The sequence below is a fragment of the Labrus mixtus genome, chromosome 9, assembly GCF_963584025.1.
Source record: "Labrus mixtus chromosome 9, fLabMix1.1, whole genome shotgun sequence".
NCBI classification, from domain to species: Eukaryota; Metazoa; Chordata; class Actinopteri; order Labriformes; family Labridae; genus Labrus; species Labrus mixtus.
Genome location: NC_083620.1, coordinates 25,722,169 through 25,742,272, shown reverse-complemented (window position 1 = coordinate 25,742,272; position 20,104 = coordinate 25,722,169). Strand labels below are relative to the sequence as shown.

Here is a 20,104-nt window from a genome sequence, read left to right as displayed (position 1 = left end):
CCCTGTGCTGTACAGTGCTGTGTGTGTGTGTGTGTGTGTGTGTGTGTGTGTGTGTGTGTGTGTGTGTGTGTGTGTGTGTGTGTGTGTGTGTGTGTGTGTGTGTGTGTGTGTGTGTGTGTATAAATTAGATGCCAACACATATGCCCTCCCTCTGTGGTAATGATCATGAGACCATGTAATATATCATTGCTCATGTAAAGATCTATGGGGGGCTAATTACCTCACTGAGCCGATTCGCTACATACGTACCATAACACACACACTAGTTTTGGTTATTTGTGAGGACACTGTATTGATTCATGTGTGTTAGATAAGACTTTTATTGACCTTAACCATAACTGGCACTTTCAAAGTTTAATCCTGACCTGAACCCCAAACTTAGCCTGAGTACTCTTTTAAGCTTAAGTAAACACAAGTAATGATGCGTGTGAACAGATTCCGAATAGAGATTAGTACCAGCACTTTCTCTCTCTCTCTCTCTCACACACACACACACACACACACACACACACACACACACACACACACACACACACACACACACACACACGCACATACTGACAACGCACACACACAGTGATAAACACATGTAGGCACATATAACTCATAACACAACCGGGCTCAGATCTGTGGTTCTCAGCTGGTGGGTCGGGTCAGATGACACCTACAGCCTTAATATTGAACCTGTTAACTATTTGTTAGGCATTATGGTTGTTTTTTTTTTAAATCATGTCATTGTTACACATACATTAGCACAGACTTAAATAACAAATAACTAGAATTAGATGTTTTTAAAAATGTATGTGGTGTAAGATAATGGACCCACTCTTGTGTTATTTTTCAGTTTTGGCCGTCATTTTGTGATAAAAACAATGAAGGATTATAGCAGTGTGTTGAAAGTTTTAACAAAAATGAACTATCTCAAGTAATTATCACTTGGACTAATCATTGCCTTTGTTTATTTTTTGTAATTAGTTAGGATGACGACGTGCAAAAACTTGAGGTTTGTTTAAAATCTTTCTACCCAAATGTCTGTGTTGCATTTTTTTAAATGTGCACTTTTTTGTAAGTTTAGTCACTGGTGTGTAAATCATGCAAATCCTGACGAACAAAAATGATTGCCATATATGCGGATCAAATCAAATCTCTTCTGTGATACATGCGTTGTTTGTTACATGTGTATACAACGAGCAGCTACCTCATCTCACATGTTGAAATGCTTTTAACACAGACACAGCCGCATGCGTCCATAGATACGTGTAAACCCGGGAGAATAGCAAACTGAGTTGCAGCTGTAAAAGACACTGAAGCACATGTGACACATGCACACACACACATGCATAAGCTCATGCATGACTACGCAAACAACAGAAAAGTTCAAGTCAGTCGCACGCGCACGTCCCATGTGTGTCCACAGATGCACAGAACAGAACACTGCAGAGATCCATTTTCAACATATTGCAGATCCTCATTTCATGGGCCTCGTTGCACACAAGCACTATCTGTGTGTGTGTGTGTGTGTGTGTGTGTGTGTGTGTGTATGTGTGAGTGTGTGTAAGTCTGCTTGCGTATGATATTTGCAGTTATGTATGTGAGCATGTAGGAGGTAGGGGAACGGAGCGTTTCACAGGGTTTGTTTTCTATTTTACTGTCTGAAGGGGGAAGATGATGCAATGCTGCAAAGGAGTGCATGTGTGTTTATGATTGCATGTGTAGGCATGTGTTGGAAAATAAATTACTTTGTGTGTGTGTGTGTGTGTGTGTGTGTGTGTGTGTGTGTGTGTGTGTGTCTCTGCAGTGAGAGAAGACACACAGTCCACTACATAATGCCCTAACACTGTCAAACACACATTCTGCACCGGGGGGGGGGGGTGTTCAAGTTAACCCAGCGCCTGGCGTGACTGCACTCATTTGTTATTATAGGGTAATTCTGAGGAAATTATCCATCCTTTGCTGTTTAATGTGACAGTAACACATCCTTACTGGAAGGCATGGCTGCGCTAGAATTATCCCATCTAGTTATTATCAACCTCAGCAGAGGAACAGAACTGAAATGGCAAATTAGCCTCTGCTTCATTTATCCTGCAGTGAGCACTCCACTCAATGGTGAATTTGTTTCCATAGGAACATGATGTTACTTTGGGCTTCACGAGCTGTGCAACGCACTCTACATCTCAGCCTGTTTTTTTTTTTTTCCGCTTATCTTTCCTGTTCCGTTTTTTCTCTGCTCTTGTAAGACGCTCCACACAGATCAAGGAACAGAGACGGCGAGCAAGAAAAGCCTTTGGAAATCAAATCAACAGGGACATTTAACCCCCACTTGGCTTTTCAGATTTTTGTTTGACATAACTCAAAGCCTGCTCCGGTCTTATCAGCCTCGACATCGCTGTTCTTCAAGATGTCTTTTTCATTAGAGACTGAGCATGTGCGGCTCCAATTTCCTGCAGCCACTATGCCATTTCTTTTCTTCTTGAGTTTCACTGATCTGCATCTCTTCAATCTGTGGCAGCTGAAATAGTACAGCAATTACGTTTATCTGTGTGTATGTGTTTATATGCTGAGAGACAGAGTCAGTGTGTGTGAAAAAACACAAGAGTTACTGATATTCTACAGTGCAAGAGTCAGCAGCAGCAGCAGGAAACTGGGATTTGGTTGCACATTTCCATATCTAAAGAACAAGAATTCTTTTCATGCAGCAAGTCAAATTAAACCCAAGTTTTAAGTTTAGTACAGTGACTCTGCAGAAAGTATTGGCTTAATGTGAAAAAGGTAGGGAGTTTGATCAAAAAACTGAAGAAGAAGGGTAAGAAACTGGAGCTGAGTGAATGTGTGGTTGTGTGTGTGCATGACAAAGCATCAGACTGAAAAGGAGAGAGATAGGGGAGGGGAGAGAAGAGTAGCTCTTCTAAAAGTGTTGGCGGTGATTTGCAGCGGCGTCCTTGCAACCTTCCCTCTACCTGACTGGATGTTTTATGAGCGTTGAAGAATCAGAAAAAGAGGCAGGCTTATAATACAGCTGACAGAAGTCTTTTTATGGTGGACAGGCAGAGGTGCAGGGAGGGAGGGGAGAGGGGGAGGGGAGGGGAGGGGAGGGGGTGTAATAAAGCTGAGTGCATCTCTCCTGAAATGAAGCTGCAGCGATCTGGAGGAGAGCAGAATAGAGGGAGAATGCTAAAGAAGTGCTACACATGTACGTGTGTGAGTGACCACTATATGTGCTTTACTATGCACCATATGTCCAGCTGTGTGTGTGTGTGTGTGTGTGTGTGTGTGTGTGTGTGTGTGTGTGTGTGTGTGTGTGTGTGTGTGTGTGCGTTATGAGGGGGAGGCTGGGAGCTGTTGCTGACGTCAGTGTGTTGAACGATCACTCAGCTTGTTCAGTATGAGAAGCACTAGCCCCACATAAATGGGTGGGTGAAGGAGGAGGTGAGTGGAGGGGGGGGTTGCTCAGAGAGGCAGTATCAGCGCACAGAGAAGAATGCAACCCTCAGCACCATGTGAGCCCAAAGACACCCAATTATTCTCTTCTTTTTTTCTTTTTTTTTTTGTTGCCTGTGCTGCGCAGTGAAGCACGCAACAACGAGCCAACGAGTGCCTTCATGCCTGTGAAGCACGCTGCCATGCAGAATGAATACTTACTGATGAGATATTATGTAGTTAGTTGAAATGACACTTTCAGATGCATCCCACCCAGAATGAAAATACCCTTCACACACTACACAGAGGCTTCTTTTTTTTTCATCTCTTCTCACTTGTCAGCTCACACAGCAGCCTGTCTCCACCTCTCAGTAGTGCGCTAATTTTAGATGTTCTCGGTTTTTGGGATATATAAAAGTCAGTTGTATAAGAATTTAACGACGTCCTCTGACACTTCTGGGTTATGTTTTAAGTCACTTATCGCGTCTATGTTATAGGGGTAATCAGGTGCATATGTCCAACCCTCCATCCACTTCCTAAGCTGCTTATCTTTTGGGCGCTGGAGCTTATCCCAGCGTGCCGTAGGTGAGAAGTAGGGTAGGCTACACTGTGAATAGGTCAACTTTTATTCTGTCACCATACCTTTACATCAAGCTGATTAGATTTTTAAAAACAATGTCACGTCAAATTTGTATGACACAAGGTCAAAATTGAAACCACATATGTGATGTCTTTTATAAATATCTCTTCAAAATCTTCAATGCCTGAACAACTGATAACAAGTGAATTTTTCCTTCTTTATCATATTTCTGTCAGCAGACAAAATCTGTGCATTACAGACACTACATGGGCTTTCTACTTCTTTATCCACCACAGTTTTTCTCTGTTGTGATATGATGGTTTCTATTATTATCAGTGTGATGTTGACAACCGCCCATGCAAAATAGTTTTAGGACATTCTCTAGCTCGTTTAGCTCTTCTTGTTTATCAGTGAAAACTGTCAAATATCTTGTAATTTAGATATATATATACTTAGATTTTTGCTCTGAGATAATATATGAGACAAATAGTTTCCTGCATTGCAACGTTTAACGAACCAGTGTGGTATTGTTCGGTCGTCACAAAAAGCATGAATACAGGGCAGTGACAACTGCTGTGTAATTTGTAAACTGTCATTTTAAAATGAGTTTTATCTGAGAGAATTAGAAGTGATTGAAGGTTTACTGCCAAACCAGCCTCTTGATGCGTCTGCTCTGGGTTACTATAAACACACTATAAACAATAGTGATGTTTTGAAATTCATAACCGCTGGATAAATTCCTGGAAAAAGTGTGCTTTGCATGTTAGATAATTGTTCGCTTAGTGTGGACAGTAAGGCCCTTTTTTTTTTTTTGCCACTGCACACCTGAGAAAGAGTGTTTACTCGGCTGTGACTGATAATGTGGAAATAATTCATATGACTGGTTTTAACAGTTGAATTTGTTTCTCTGTGTTGTCAGTGATAACATTAGATGGAGGGGTCCGGTGGTACATACCTCACATTAGTTAAATATTATCATCGCATCAGTCCTCTTTGCTGTGAAGCATTCATAGGATCTCCAGTGACTCAGATTAAAAGAGCAGTTTAATCTTTTAAATCAAAATAAATGTAGAAGAAAAGAAAGATTTTTGATTAACTCAAACGGTCTTAATCTATCACACGGTGATTTTAGATTACATATAGTCTCCAGTATCTCAAACTGGTGTAAAACTGTAGTTAAGAGCAGCTTTCTCAATTAATACAATAGTTGGAAATACAATGTTTTTTACATGTCCATTTTGATAATCACAATATTTGTACTCAACTTCCACCTGGAGAAAAAAAAGATGTTCACTGTTAAGCACAACATTTGTTTTTGGGTTAATATTTTGTTTAAAGCTTCTGTTATAAATATGATAGAATGATTGTTATACCGAAAAGAGCAATTCACCAACACCAGTTGCAAGCTGTAGTGATAAATTTCTCCCTTTTTCTTATTTAAAAATAAATAAATGTAACAATCCCGAAGGCACCAAGACACAACTTGCAGCGAGTACATGTATTTTCCCGTGTGTGCTCATGAGCGTAATCTCCATAGGCAACATTTCAAATCAAACTCTGCTACTGTGAAGTTATTTATAGTGATCTATCGACGCCCACGGTGAGATTCCCAATGAGAGTCTTGGCTCTGGGAATTTCAAGCTAAAGTGGGCCGCAGAAAAAAAAGAAAATATGAGTCAATAAATAACAACATGACTTTCTTTCTGTTTACTGCTCGAAGAGCCCGAGACAACTTTTTGTCCGTTAAACTGATATTTGTCACCATGTTAAAGACAAGTTATCTCAGTGACGCAGTGACAAAGGTCAGAAGTGTTATATAAACAGTGTATATGAACAGTAATAGTCACTTTGCGCATATTTCTTGTGTCTGGTTAGGTTTAGGCAAAGAGCCACGGGCGATATTAGAGTCGCTTGGAGCCCTAGGCAATAATCACTTTACTCCTCTTCCTCTTTTTTCCTGTTCCTTTCTGTCTCTCTCCCACAGATTGATAATTCCTCTTCATTTTTACTGGTTGATTTCATTGATAAACTTTTGTCTTCACAAGAATAATGCATGCAACGTCGAGCAGGGAAAGAGAGTGAGTGCTGTCAGGGAGGTTTCCTACTGTAGTTTAAAAAAAAGAAAAATCACATTTTTGGCCACTGCTTTGGTTTAATTTTGTGAGCCCTCGGGGGCCCCCTCCAGGTCTGGGCCCCCAAGTAGTGGCCTGGCTTGCCTGTTGACAAGCAGCGCCTCTGCATATAGCCGTGGTAACATAAAGTATGTGAAGAAAAGAACCTCTCTGGTCCAGTGTGCATCCTTAGTAACACACAATCCTTGGTAAACAAAAAAAAAAAGTGCTGTGTGCAGAGAGTCTAAATATTTTGAGTGACCTTGTTTTTTTCTTCTTGCAGACCTCCGTGTCCTCGTCTGAGAACTGGATCGAGATCTGCCTGACTTCTCGTCTGTCCTGCGCGAAGCCTTTCAAAGCCGGATGGAGTACATTAAAAACACACGTCCCCGAGGAGCTCTGCTGTGGCATTCAGAAAACCCAAAGCCATAAATCAACACCGAAGGACTTTGATTTCTTCATTATCGCTTCCTGCTGAAACAACAGAGGAACAGGCGTGCTGGCAGGCCCGCTGACCTGCGGATGCGCACCATAGGATTCTATTTCTGGAGCCTCGTTGCTTTTACAGATTAACTGCCCTCAATTATGGCCCCAATCCTTTCATTGCGCCACTAGTTTGACTGCCGCTGGAGGTTGTACATATTCAAGCTTCAGAAAAACGCCACTGTGCATCCGGCCAGTCGTTTGAGGGCGACTACCTTCAGACTGTTTTAAGAAGCTGTGGCTGAGCACTTTTTTCAGACGCCTACAGAGGAACAAATATATCGCATTTTTGTTTTTCTCTGTGTGACAGTTTCTCAACTTACAAGTCATTGCACATTTCATCCAGAACAGTGAAAGGGGAAGATTGGTATTTAATGTTTTCCCTCTAATACCATGACTCCATGCATGAATTAATACTTCATCTTTTTTTATTTGCAACTTTCCATGAGGGCAAATCACACTAAAATCCCATTGCCAAGTGTTTTCATTAGCCTGTCTTGGGCTAATCAAGGTCTTCCATCATCAGAATTGAAATTTCCATTTTGCATGAGAAGGAAAATAGCTAACATTAGCATATTCATGAACACTGACGGGGCTCAATCAAACGAAATTGAAGACATTGGGCAAATCCTGAGCCATCAATCCTGGGAACAAAATAGCTTATGACATGTGAGGAAAAGAGGCTCTCGGATCACCCCATGCAACTTCAGCGCATCCCGTAGCACACAGGACACATTAAGGATATTCGCTCATAAAACCTGGCATGTGTTAGTGACCTCTGAACCAAAGGCTAAAATAAAATAAAAAATAAAGAACAGGATTAAAGATGGATTATCAGTGAAACAGTAAAATCTGCAAAGCAGCTGAGACTCTTCTGGGAGGTGCTCTGCAGACCAATTTGTAGATTACTTTGTGTTGTTGATGTGGTGGTCTCCTGTGTGTTGGGTGTTAAAAGATAGGGATGGAGAATCTAGATGAGCTAGAGCACCCTCTTCTGGGAGAAGGACACAATGACAACCGGGCGTCCGGTCCAGGGCCTGGGCCTGGGGCTGGACAGGCCCCTGGTGGGATGTTTAAGGGCTACTTGGTAAAATGTGAGGAGGACATGGCCTACCCTCCTTTAGCGTGGAGGAGCTATTGTGGACATCCTCCTGAGCTTCAGCAGCAGCAGCTACTGGACCCCTGCTCCTTACCTCGCACACTGGAGTCCTATTATCCATCAGCTCCGATCTGGGGCCACACAGACTCCCTGCTCAGCAAAGACTACCTGGAGACCACCTTCGTGGACATCCGGCCGGGCTCCACTCTGGAGAGGAAGCTGCTGGCTGAGACGCAGGACTACAACAGTCTGTCTTACAGCATGGACGATGAGGATGACCTGCTTCCTGACTCTGACGTAAGACTGACGAAATGCAGAGAATCTTCTTTTTGCATTTTAACATTAAAATCAACACATTGCAACAAACATCCCCCCCCCCCCCAAAAAAAAGAATGAAGGATGTTGATGTGCTCATGCAAAACACCAGTTCTACTTTTTGGAAAATTATGATTATTGTCTCCATCAAACTGATTTGTCTATTCAGGAACATCCAAAACTTCATCCCCCTTTTTCTTTGTATCAACAATAATGAAAAAGTAGCAGTATGATAATCTAGAGTCCAAGGGATGTGTTCCAATATATATTATCCAACCAACAGTGCAAACTTGAAATTACAGAAAGACTGCAAGTCCTCACCTTGGAGAATCAGAGTCAGGTGAATTGCTGAAAAGGATGGAAAGAATGGGAAATCAACAAAAGAGCTGAATAATCATTATCTGTCAGTTGACTTCTAGTTTCACCTCTTCCTCCTCAGAGTGACTCTCATATTCACAGAATCTGGGAGCCCAGGAGAAACTTAATATAGACACATAAGCAATATATTTCAGGGTAGAGGCAGCAATTGAATGAATACTGTCAAGAAGGTAGATGACATAAAGCTCGTCTGCAGGTAACGACACTACAGTAGTGATGGAGGACGCCAGCTCTATTTCATAGATGACTGAGCAAAGCCCGGCCCGGAGTGAAATGTAAATGAGCCCATGTGATGTGTAAAGAGTCGACGTTAGTGTGTACATGCTTTAAAGAAGCTGTGGGTTGTTTAAACGATTTGACCAGTCGTTTAGAGGGTCAAATCAAAGGTTCAATCACCTGCTGTGGACTTAAAGGCTGAAGGCCGTCTTACTTTGATTTAGAGGCCTGATCAAGTGGACACACACGTAGCGGCGCCACACAACTCATTCAAATCTAGAGCACTTCGCTGCCACAAAGCTCACCCTGGAAGTTTTTCTCCACGAGGACAAAAGAACAAACCAGCGCACAAAATAACGTTTTTTTTTTGTTTTTTTTTACAAGCTCATTGTGAATGCTGACGGTCGTTGCGGCGATGCAAAGTCGCAGGCCTGTGGGAATAAAACCTTGAGGTGACCTCAACGGGCCACAACACCGCATCTCCCTTCTCCTTTGTTTCACTTCAAACGTTTAGTTTAAGGACTGAAGATGCCCTCCCTCCCCTCCCTCCCCTCCCCGTTATCGCTTCATGCTGAATTTTCACTGTGAGGCTGATCACAGTATTGATTAGCTCCTAAAGAGACGACTTCAGGAGTGTCCAAGCCTCAGTGACTTTATATAGATATATCAGCAGGATGTGTATCTGACATTTGGCTAAATTAAGGAGTTTCCTTCTTCTTATAGCGATCAGCATTGCTTCACAACAACAGAAAATGCTGAAGGAAGATCACTCCTAATATACGAGAACAAGTCAAAACTGCTCACACGGATCAAGTGAGAGAATTTTCTCAGACTAGCAGAACAAATGTGTGAATTTACAGTCAGAAACATTCAATGTAACCCCTTGAACTAATCTTATTTATAATAGTAGTGTACTGTAAGAGTGCCTGTAAGATGGCCTTGGATGATTAAAAGCAGAGAAAGAAAAGCTTTTTTTTTTTCCATTTTCTTGAATCTTACAGGAGCATCTTTTTTAAATTGCGTAATTCTTTCACGCACTGAATAAAACGAGCTCAGTAATGTGACGGGGCTGGCATGGGAGAGGAAGTCGGATTGAATACGCAGCTGTTACAAAAAAAAGACACGTGAGTCATGAATTGCCCGCGGTCAGCAGAGTGCACATCCAGACTAACCCCATTCAGTCACATTATCTTACCACACCAGCTAAGTCTTACAAATATAAAACGTTGACTCCGCGTGAGAGGACATTGTCTGTGTTTGTTTGATGCATCCTTTTTTTTTTTTTACCTAAAACTGACATATCAGCTGACTGAGTGACTAAGCTTTGATTCTTAAGGGTTGTGACGCCACACCCTTTAACCTGAGCTGAACCTAAGTGCACTCTGTTTGAATCCCAGGACTCATCCATTGATGACTTCAGTGATACAGACAGCGAGAGCAACTTCCCTCTGATGATCCCTCAGGACTACCTGGGTCTGGCCTTTTTCTCCATGCTCTGCTGCTTCTGGCCCCTGGGCATCGCTGCCTTCTACCTATCACAGAAGGTACACACGCACACACACACACACACACACGCACACACACACACACTCTGTCCTGAGCTGAATACAACCTGGCACTGTATTTCACAGCCAAGGGTGATTTCTTAACCTCCGCAGTGTGTGTAGACTTCCAACAGGTCAAGTGTCTAAGAGTTGAGACAGGTTGGGATTACAACTGGATTTGGAGGATTATGCCAACAGAGCTTTTGAAACAACGCACAGCTACACAGGAGGAAGTTACAAAGATGCGCAGCGTTGATTTCACGCGTTTGAATTATTTTTAGAATCCCGGTTCTCTCTTACGACCTCCTGTGTCTTATTTTAGACTGAATGTTTGTTCAGAAGCTTTTTTTTAGATATTTAAGTGTCACCTAGAATCACAAATCAGTGTTGATGTTTATTATGAGTAATCGTCAATCTTTCATGACTCCTCAAAAATGACCCGATCACAACTGGCACGCTGGACATGGTGAAAATTTTAAGGTTATTTATAATACAATAACAACAATAATCTTTAATCAGCTTCTTAATGGCAAAAGACAGAAACAAGTTGTTTTCTTCTTATTTGATGTTTGATTTAGGGACAACTAATTACCACTTAAGCCTACTCTTGATGTAAACAAAGGAATACTTGTCAAGACATTGTTAATAACAATTATAAGGAGCATTTTTTTTTGTATTAGTGACCCTTGTCTATCTCATATGTGTTATCTCTTTCTTATAAGTATCATACAGTATATCCAATGCCTGAGTATCTCATTTATTTTGTATGATGTAGCGAGGAATCCAATAAGCCCTCCTTAAAAAAACAATATGGTGTGCCGGTGGCCTAGTGGTTAGTTTGTGCATCTCATGTCTAGAGGCTGTAGTCCTCCAAGTGGGCGGCATGGGTTTGAATCAGACCTGAGGCATGTCATTCCCTACTCTCTCTCTCTCTCTCTCTCTCTCTCTCTCCTCGGTGTCCAGCTCTGTCCACTATCCTGTGTCTAAAAATAAGGCAAAAAGGTCAATATTTAAAAAAAACAACACATTTATTTAAAAACACTACACAGGAACCATGCTACTTATCTGAATAATCATCACCATGCACGCTGAAATAAACTTCTTTCTTGACTTTCAAAGGAGTGTGCTTGACCACAACAAATACTAAAAAAAAATGCACATGCAGTGAAGTATTTTCTTATTAACTATCTACGTGTTATTATAACAGCTGAGACAAATCAGCCTGAAACTGATGATATGGAGCGGGACAAAGGAAAACAACACCACTGCAAAGAATGATGTCATCAGTCAGTATTACCACTGGCAAGTGTGGACAATCCCCAAACATCTCTCTATCTCCAGCCACCAGAGGCCCTTAGTTTATGCAGGCATCCTTCCAGCAGTGCAGGGGAAGAATCCCATTAACACTTTTCAAAAGCTAACTGGCAGCTAGCTGCAAAGGCCTTTTGATCAAATCAATGGCCTTCATTAAGGTTTAATTAGAGCCATAACTAGAAGCCCCAAGGTGATAGATTTCCAATATTGTTGAGTGCTTCCTAAAACAGGGGTCAGAGTCAAAGACAAGGACTAGAGGGAGAGAGGAGGGGGAAAGTGATGAATGAGGCACAAGTGCTGGGTGTGATTCAGAGATGGGACATAATACAGGCTTAGTGTGTTATTGGAATGAGTGGAAGAGGAAAGTGGAGGCCGCGGAGGACGTTGACAAATGTTGATGAATGCCCTTTCTCTCCTCTTTCCCCCCCTCCTATAATCCTTATCTCACTGTCCTCTCTCCTCCGATTCTCAGACCAACAAGGCATCGGCTCAGGGGGATTTTCAGGGGGCCAACGCAGCATCTCGCCAGGCTCTATGGCTCTCAGTGCTCTCCATCGTGTTCGGAATCATAACGTACATCTGCGCCATCGCTGCGTTGATCTCCTACCTGTCCGGAAAACCACCGTAACAGCAACTCATCGGAAAGGAATCCCAAACACACAAAAAAAAAAACAGATCATTCACACATCTAACACACAACAAACACACCGCCTGTTTATGGAAGTTCTTCACAGTCTTTGTCTGTCGACCATATCTGCTGTCATGTTTTTATCTACACCAAGCTGGGAAAAGGAAACACAAGAGGGGAGCTGCTGCGGAGATTATAATCACATCTGATTTGATTAAGGAATAATTCAGCTCGGCGGACGCCCCCACACACGTTTAGACAGATTATTAAAAGATAAGTTACGCAACATCGCTCCATGTAGGATAGTCAGTGTGTTAATGTGGTTCGTTTCGTCACCCGATGACTCGAGTAACCTGCCATCCTTTTAAATCTGTGTTGTAGTTGTCATCACGTGTTACCGGTGTTAAAAAAAATAAAATAAAAAAAAGTACAACAACAAATGCAGATGTTATCACAACACTGTATATATCACTGTCACAATGACATCGGATGAGTATCGAGAGGCAGTTGAGGAAGAGAGGAGATATGAGGAGATAGCTGACGGCAGAGAACGACAATGGAGTCTGCAGATTTATGAGAAGGTCGCGGCAAGGACGCAACGGGCGGCTAAATCCTGATGGACCTCGCTGTAGGGGGGCCTGAGCTCGCACTGTCACTCTCGTCTCGGGGGGGGGAGCTGGTGATGCGTTTGAGAGATTTAGTTTTTAAAATATCAAGAGGCCAGAAGCGATACTCTCTCAGAGAACTCAGAATATCTTGCGACTGCTTTTGGCCAGAATGAGAGAACCTCGTGGAAACGTTGCACTGTACATCAATCAATACATCCTGATTTTATTCAGCACCTGTTATTGTTTACCTGCAGAAAGGACTGGTTGAGCTTTCTTCATGACAAGTTTGATATTTATCTTTATGTTGAAATACAGAAAATAAAGTACATTTAAAATACATATAGTGCCATTCTGTAAGAAAATAAGTATAGAGGTGGAGTTTGGGAGCAAGGTTAAGATGGAAAACAGTGAATCTAGTTTTAGAAATAAAGGAGCTGCTTCTATATACATAGATGGGAAATGTTGACATAGACAGAGGGGGTGCAGACCTGCGATGAAAAGTGCCAAAAATACAGAAGAAACTCTAAGGATGATCCTTTTATCAGCTGTTCCATTAATAGAAGCAAACCAGGCTGCTACTTCACACTCCCCAAATTTAGATTCTGCTATTTTCTCCTCATGAAAAAAAAAAAAAAAGACAAGAACTGAAACTCTGCAGGAACGTGCTACTTTGCACTCTGAGAAACTTGAAAATTAAGCTGTATACATAAACTTATGTAAACACAATATCACCTTTTTTTTTTCTTCTCCACAGGAGTTTGGGTAAAATATGATGCAAAAAAACAAGAGATCTAATGCTCAGCTGTGTGATGCATGAGTCAGTAAAAATCTCCTCTTCAGCCACAACAACATACATACGTGCATGGCAAGTGTGTAGTTTGTCATGCACAGACCTGCTTAGCGTTTGGCTTCAGTCACTTCCAATACTCGGGCCTCAAAGTATTGCATCAACAGCTTTGTTAAAAGAAGAAGAAAAAAAAAAACTCTGGCCGCGTTGGTTTGAGCTTAAATGTGCCATTAAACTGTGAACAGGAGATCTCCAAGTATAAATATTTTAAAAAGGACTGAAAGGTGAAGTTGAGATTTTCTATTTAGATGTATAGTTTTTATAGAGTCCACAGCTTGACTTCAATTAACTCAGATCAAATCATTTGTTCTCTGCAAACTCAGTGTTGTATCAAAACCAAGCAGGATGTAGATTCTGATCACTCGACGTGGTGTTAGTAGACACACCTCTGTTATCTCAAGTGTCTGACCCTCTTCAGCTGTCACTGTTGATGTCCCGTGATGCAGCTGCACCGACACACTGCATCATATAGAGTTCTGACAATCCTGAACCATCCTGTCTCCACCAGGCGTTTTGTGTCAATGAAATAAAATGACCCCTTTTGTTTGTTACAGCAGTTACCACCCTTACTCATTTATAAAGGGAGCGATTAACGTGGATTTGACTTGGCTGATCGTGCCGTCTTGAGACAGGCTCTGGGCAGATGTGTCTCTTTGTACAGACAACAACTGGAAGAGGTGAAATGGACAAATCTCTCAAGGGGATAAAAGGTCAAAGGCTCTGGTAAAATTAGATTTATTAATACAAGAGGTACTCCGTTTTTAACCCAGTTGACATCCTTGTATTACATGTAAATATCAAACTGAGAGAAAATCCCAATAAATGCACTTGTTTGACATTCAAGGTCTCTCTTTTTATTTTACACCCCCCGACAGACTCGAGCTCAATGTGGTCTTCTTACAAAAAAAAAACCCACATATCACATCATCCACAGCTTCACTACACACATCTGAACTGAACAAGATGAAGCCCAAAGCAACTTCTCTATGATTTATTACAAAATCAGACAAAAAAAAAAAAAGACAAGAAAAACCGAGATCATCTTCTTCATCAGAGGTTTTTGGAGTATCGCCGGCTGACGGAGTCTCTGTAAAACTGGAAGATCTTCTGTGACGCTTTCTGACTGACTGCTATACACTGCTGCAGCTGTGAACGAGAAGAAGAGGCCGTCCCTCAAAACATGAAACGTCTGTGATATCAATACAATCTTACACGTGACGCATCAGAGATCAACACAAACCTACATCAGAAAAATGAAGTGGTGTTGTTTTTACTGGTGAGATTTTACTGACCTCGTTAACTGAAAACGATCCCTTGGTATCCGACATCAACACTCGGCATTCTTTGCTGTCGATTGCAAAGGTCATTAAAGCTCGACTTTCCTGATGAGAAAGGAAAACAGAGATGATCAAACCAGCAGCGGCTCGGCATTCACAGTGAGGACATCAGAGGAATCTCCTGTGAAGTTTACTCTACTCAATAAGTCATTGAATAATAATCTACTGAAGTCTTTGTTGTCTGTGGTCTTTAGTTTAACAAACACTCTGTCTGTGTCAGTGAGATTTCTACAATGCTTTTTGACTCTTAAAAATCAATATTTTACGGCCTAGAAGAGCGTTTTTTTTAACTCGACACACGAGGCTCATATTTACCTTTTCCTGTGCTGCTGTGGGGTCCGTGATGATTCGACCGTCTGCGTCGATGGCACAGGTAACTCCACAAAACAGGCAACTCATAGGCAGACCTGCATCCATCAGAGCCATACAGGCCGCATTCAGAGAGCACGCCAGCAGCTGTGGGAACAGGTGAGGAAGTATACTCGCCAAGAAACACCATCAGGACACCATCATACAGTCTACATGTTTAATTGGACTTCACAGTGCAGCAGCAGCAGAGTTTCACTGAAGGATACTGAACCGTCGTCATGTAACACCTGAAGAATGAGAGTGAGGGAGGAGCGGGGATGAAGGGACAAGAGCAGAGATGCCTCACAGGTCTCTCGCACACACTGCTCCTGCGATCGCTCCCTTACACCTAATGACAAAAAACCCTGGGATAAATACTCGACTCAGACTGGAAACAAACTCTCTTATTCCACCTGGTGGTGTGTTGGGGTATGGTAGAACAATAGAAGTGGACCAGGTGGAAAATTAAAAATGATTTGGCCTCCTTAAACCCTTAACTTTATCTTTAGTTTCCTGGGTTCCCTCACTTAGTTTAGTTTATTTTTTGAAAGAAGAGTCAAACAGAAAATTAAAACAAATAAAAAATAAAACACATGTTTGGTGAGTTAGAAACACATGAGAGCTTATCTCAAAACCTCACCTGAAGAGATTAAACAAAGTTAAAATAAAAAACAGTAAAAAAATAAGAATATTTACTATCACAAATAAAATTGACCCCAATTGAAAATGACAAACAAACATTGAAAACATAAAAAATAGAGCAAAACAGGACATACAGTATGTAGACAATATAACAAAATCAGGACAATTCACTATTCACTACAAATCTTTTCTGACATCAACACATTTCTGAGTCTCAATTTGTATCTAGAAAAAGACAATAAAATTAATAAATAAATAAATAAATGTGGAAGAAGTAATCAAATCTTGTATTTTTAAATGAACAACACCAAAGTAATGTATTCTTTAAAAGTCAATTTCATTCAATATTTTAGTACTTTAATGAACCAGTGTTATTTTAACTGAGAGTCCTTTTTATGCGTGATTATCATTATCACAATAATATACTTCTGCGTATTATTTCGCTGGTAGATCATTAACAGTTATTTAGTTTAATGTTGAAGCTGACTGAGATGTGGCTGATGTGATATATTATATGATATATTACTTTATATACATATCTGTTTTTTTACCTAAACATATATTTTCCTAATTGATGCAGGGTAAAACTTTAAAGCAGTGATATAAAGTACCTCAAAATGTTAAATGTTGTCAGGCTAGTAGTCAAATGGTGCAGAAATATTTATGGAGTTTAAATATTTACTCAAGCCCAACACTTACATACAATTGTGAGCATGTGAGATGCTTGTTCCATAATTTGACTCCACGGTATCTCATCGAGTCCTCGAGATGTACGACACAGTGGTAGGTGTAGGTTATTGGTTTGTCTAGTCGAGTAATAGTTCACTTGAGAATTAAAAATTAAAAATGCTTTAAAGCTTTCTGGCAAGTTTGCACTCATGTATTTAACTTTAAAAATAAAACGACTTATTTGAAGAATATTAATATCAAAGATTGTCAATGTGTTACACTTCAGGAAAAAACTTCACTGTAACTAAAGAAAGGTTTAAACTGTGAAATAATTCAACAGAACCTGAAATCTTTAACGTTTCCACAGTAACATCACATGAAAAGATCTGAATACATCGTGCCGTTTGTAGCATATCATTGTATATGAATATTATATCTTATCTCTGCTTAGTAAATGGTATAACACTAACACACTTTTTCTCTTTGGGACAATTACTCACTTGGCAGTCCAACTTTGGGCTGTATCAGCACCTCCAGCGTTGCCCGGTCGTAGATTTCCTTGCTGACTTTGACCTCGGCTGGTCCGTACACTCCAGCCAACACACTCGTGTCTCCTACTCGTACAAACAAAAGAGAGCAGTATTCAACGGAAAGTACATTATTGATCCGGGTGGGGAAATCAAGTATAACTGAAAAGCCACAGAAACATCTCTTAAGTGGACAAAGGTAACAAACACAGGAGTTAGGGGGTTTATTACAGAGTCTGACCACACTGGAGAATTAAATCTTTTTCTAAAAACAAGTGAAGATTGAAAGAAAAGGTTTGACTTAAGCTCATGCGCTTCATTATGTATTACACGGAGTAAAGAAGATTGTGATGGTGTCACGGCTGCTCTCAATTTCGACTGCAGATTTTAGCATAATCAACCTGTTCACACCAAACAGGAGTCAGAACCTCAGAGGTTTTTACAGATTGTTGGGTGTCTGTCTTTAGGAAACAAATTCACAACACACTCCAGATTTCATGAAGTGGAAACCACCTTTGAGGACATGTTTGTAGTTCTTCAAGTTCAAACGGTGTATAATTGTGTTGATGGTAGGGCCGGGCGATATGGACCAAAACTCATATCTTGATATTGATTAGCTGAATGGAGATACTCGACATATATCAATATGTTTTTTTATTAACAGTGAAAACACATGGAAAAATAAACTACCTGTTTGTGAATTTAAAAAGTAATATTATAAAATTAAATACAATAAAAGAGAGAGAGAGGAGGAGCAGGGTGAAGAGGGACAGACAGTCAGTCATCATCAGTGAGATGAGGAAAAAGGTGAACTGGCACCTCTGTAACGTTATTTTAATGCAACATAAACTATATCCATATTAACGATATTGTCTTACCCTATATCTTGTTTGAAAATATATCGATATATCTTAAAAACTCGATATATTGCCCAGCCCTAGTTGATGGTTGATATTTTAATCACATGTCATATTATAACCGATAACAGATCAGTTATAATATTTGTGACAACCAAATCAAATCCTTGAAGTTGCACCAAATACGTGATCTCCTTCTTCTTCTTCCAATTTAGGGAAACAAGATCAAGTTGACACTTTGGTGCAGGTGAGATCGTGGCCGACCCGTCTCACCTGCACATGGACTGTTTCAGACTCTCCCCTCCGGCTGCGGTCCATCAAGACCAAAACCTCTCGCCACAAGAACAGTCTATTCCCCTCTGCTGTCAGCCTCATGAACAATGTCCCCTCCTCCTCCTCCCCCTCCTCCTCTTCCTCCCCCTCCTCCTCCCCCTCCTCCTCTTCCTCCTCCTCCTCCCCCTCCTCCTCTTCCTCCTCCTCCTCTCCCTCCCCCTCCTCCTCCCCCTCCTCCTCTTCCTCCTCCTCTTCCTCCCCCTCCTCCTCTTCCTCCTCCTCCTCCTCCTCCTCTCCCTCCCCCTCCTCTTCCTCCTCCTCCCCCTCCTCCTCTTCCTCCTCCTCTTCCTCCCCCTCCTCCTCTTCCTCCTCCTCCTCCTCCCCCTCCTCCTCTTCCTCCTCCTCCTCCTCCTCCTCCTCCTCCTCTCCCTCCCCCTCCTCCTCTTCCTCCTCCTCTTCCTCCTCCTCCTCCTCCTCCCCCCTCCTCCTCCTCTTCCTCCTCTCCTCCTCCTCCTCCTCTCCTCCTCCTCCTCTCCTCCTCCTCCTCTCCTCTCCTCCTCCTCCCTCTCCTCCTCCTCTTCCTCCTCCTCCTCCTCTTCCTCCTCCTCTTCTTCCTCCTCTCCTCCTCCTCCTCCTCCCCCTCTCCCCTCCTCCTCCTCTTCCTCCTCCTCCTCCTCTTCCTCCCACATAACCCAGACTCTCATCAGCCCCACAGTCAGTAAAACATCAGAGTAATGTGAACGCTGAAACTCTTCTTTAATCGTTACATTAACGCCCACTGGACTCTTTCTTACACACACTAAGATGTTTTTCCTCACAGCTCCTACATTACACCTTTTGTACATTTTGTGTTTTTTATATTTTAAATTATATTTTATATATTGTAACATCTTCTTATTCTGTATTATTTAAGTTGTTGTTCTGCTTTATTTCCTTGTTAATTGTTTAGTACCAATACACCAAGTCAAATGTGTAAATGTACTTGGCAATAAACCCTGATTCTGATTGTGATTGTGATTGATAGAGTACGCAGGTTCTTTTATTATAATTTATTGACAGAACTATTTGTAGCAGATTCCATAATTTAGTAAATATGTCTGAATGAAGAAGTGATGAACTACAGTGAACTGAACACAATCCAACATGTGACAGATTTGATAAAGCTCTGACTTTAGATGTTCCTTATAAAACTTATTTCTGCTCTCCAGGCTATTTGTCTATTGAAACAGTTTCCTCTAAAACCTCAAATAATTATTGTTTTTATAAAGTATTAAATCATACTTCCTGTTTCCTTACAGTGAGATACTGGGAGCATTATTTCATAGAAGATAATTATCCATCAAGACACGTTTTCCTCTGAACACTGAAATAATAATAATAATAATAATAATACTAAACTGGCTCCCAATACTCTGAGAATGCATTAATATTGAGCAGTAAGTTAATACATGTTATGTAGTTCTGGTATCATTATCTGATATCGTAGCAGAACATCTGCTCTCGGACAGTTTTCACCTGGTTTAGTTACCTTGAATGAAGGACGCTGAACCGTCAGGACGAGACAACAAACTCTGTTCACATCCAAACTCCCTCATAGTAACATTTGAAGAGCCGCACACCTCCATCGTGCTGCTTTCTCTGTGGGGGGGGAAAAAATGTGTATGTCGCGGTTGAATGACGTCATATGTTTTGCCATGAAGCCCTGGTTGATGACTTTTAGAAACTAATTCGTTTACATTACATTGATACCTCAAAATGAATGTATATTAATTACTTCGTAAAAAGGATGGTTTGAGCCACAATATGTTGCCCTAATAAATTTAGCTATATCTATGTTTTATTTACGTAAATTTGACGAAATTAGCGAGTTGCACTTCCTCATTGTGACCACAAGAGGGCAGTAAACCTGTT

General features: G+C 41.2%; 2 protein-coding genes across 2 annotated transcripts; one reads left to right on the top strand and one right to left on the bottom strand.

Annotated features, from left to right (window-relative positions):
* The first annotated feature begins 6,883 nt into the window (after positions 1-6,883).
* Positions 6,884-12,165, top strand: tmem91 (transmembrane protein 91). The gene is made up of 3 exons (XM_061047104.1): positions 6,884-7,987; positions 9,997-10,143; positions 11,930-12,165. The coding sequence occupies exons 1-3, from the start codon at positions 7,553-7,555 to the stop codon at positions 12,083-12,085; spliced, it is 738 nt and encodes a 245-aa protein (XP_060903087.1). The 5' UTR covers positions 6,884-7,552; the 3' UTR covers positions 12,086-12,165.
* Positions 12,166-14,259: 2,094 nt separating this feature from the next.
* exosc5 (exosome component 5) lies at positions 14,260-19,865 on the bottom strand. The gene is made up of 6 exons (XM_061047105.1): positions 19,722-19,865; positions 17,037-17,150; positions 15,453-15,574; positions 15,193-15,333; positions 14,833-14,922; positions 14,260-14,686 (listed from the first exon to the last, which is right to left on the bottom strand). The coding sequence occupies exons 1-6, from the start codon at positions 19,816-19,818 to the stop codon at positions 14,591-14,593; spliced, it is 660 nt and encodes a 219-aa protein (XP_060903088.1). The 5' UTR covers positions 19,819-19,865; the 3' UTR covers positions 14,260-14,590.
* Between the last annotated feature and the right edge of the window lie 239 nt (positions 19,866-20,104).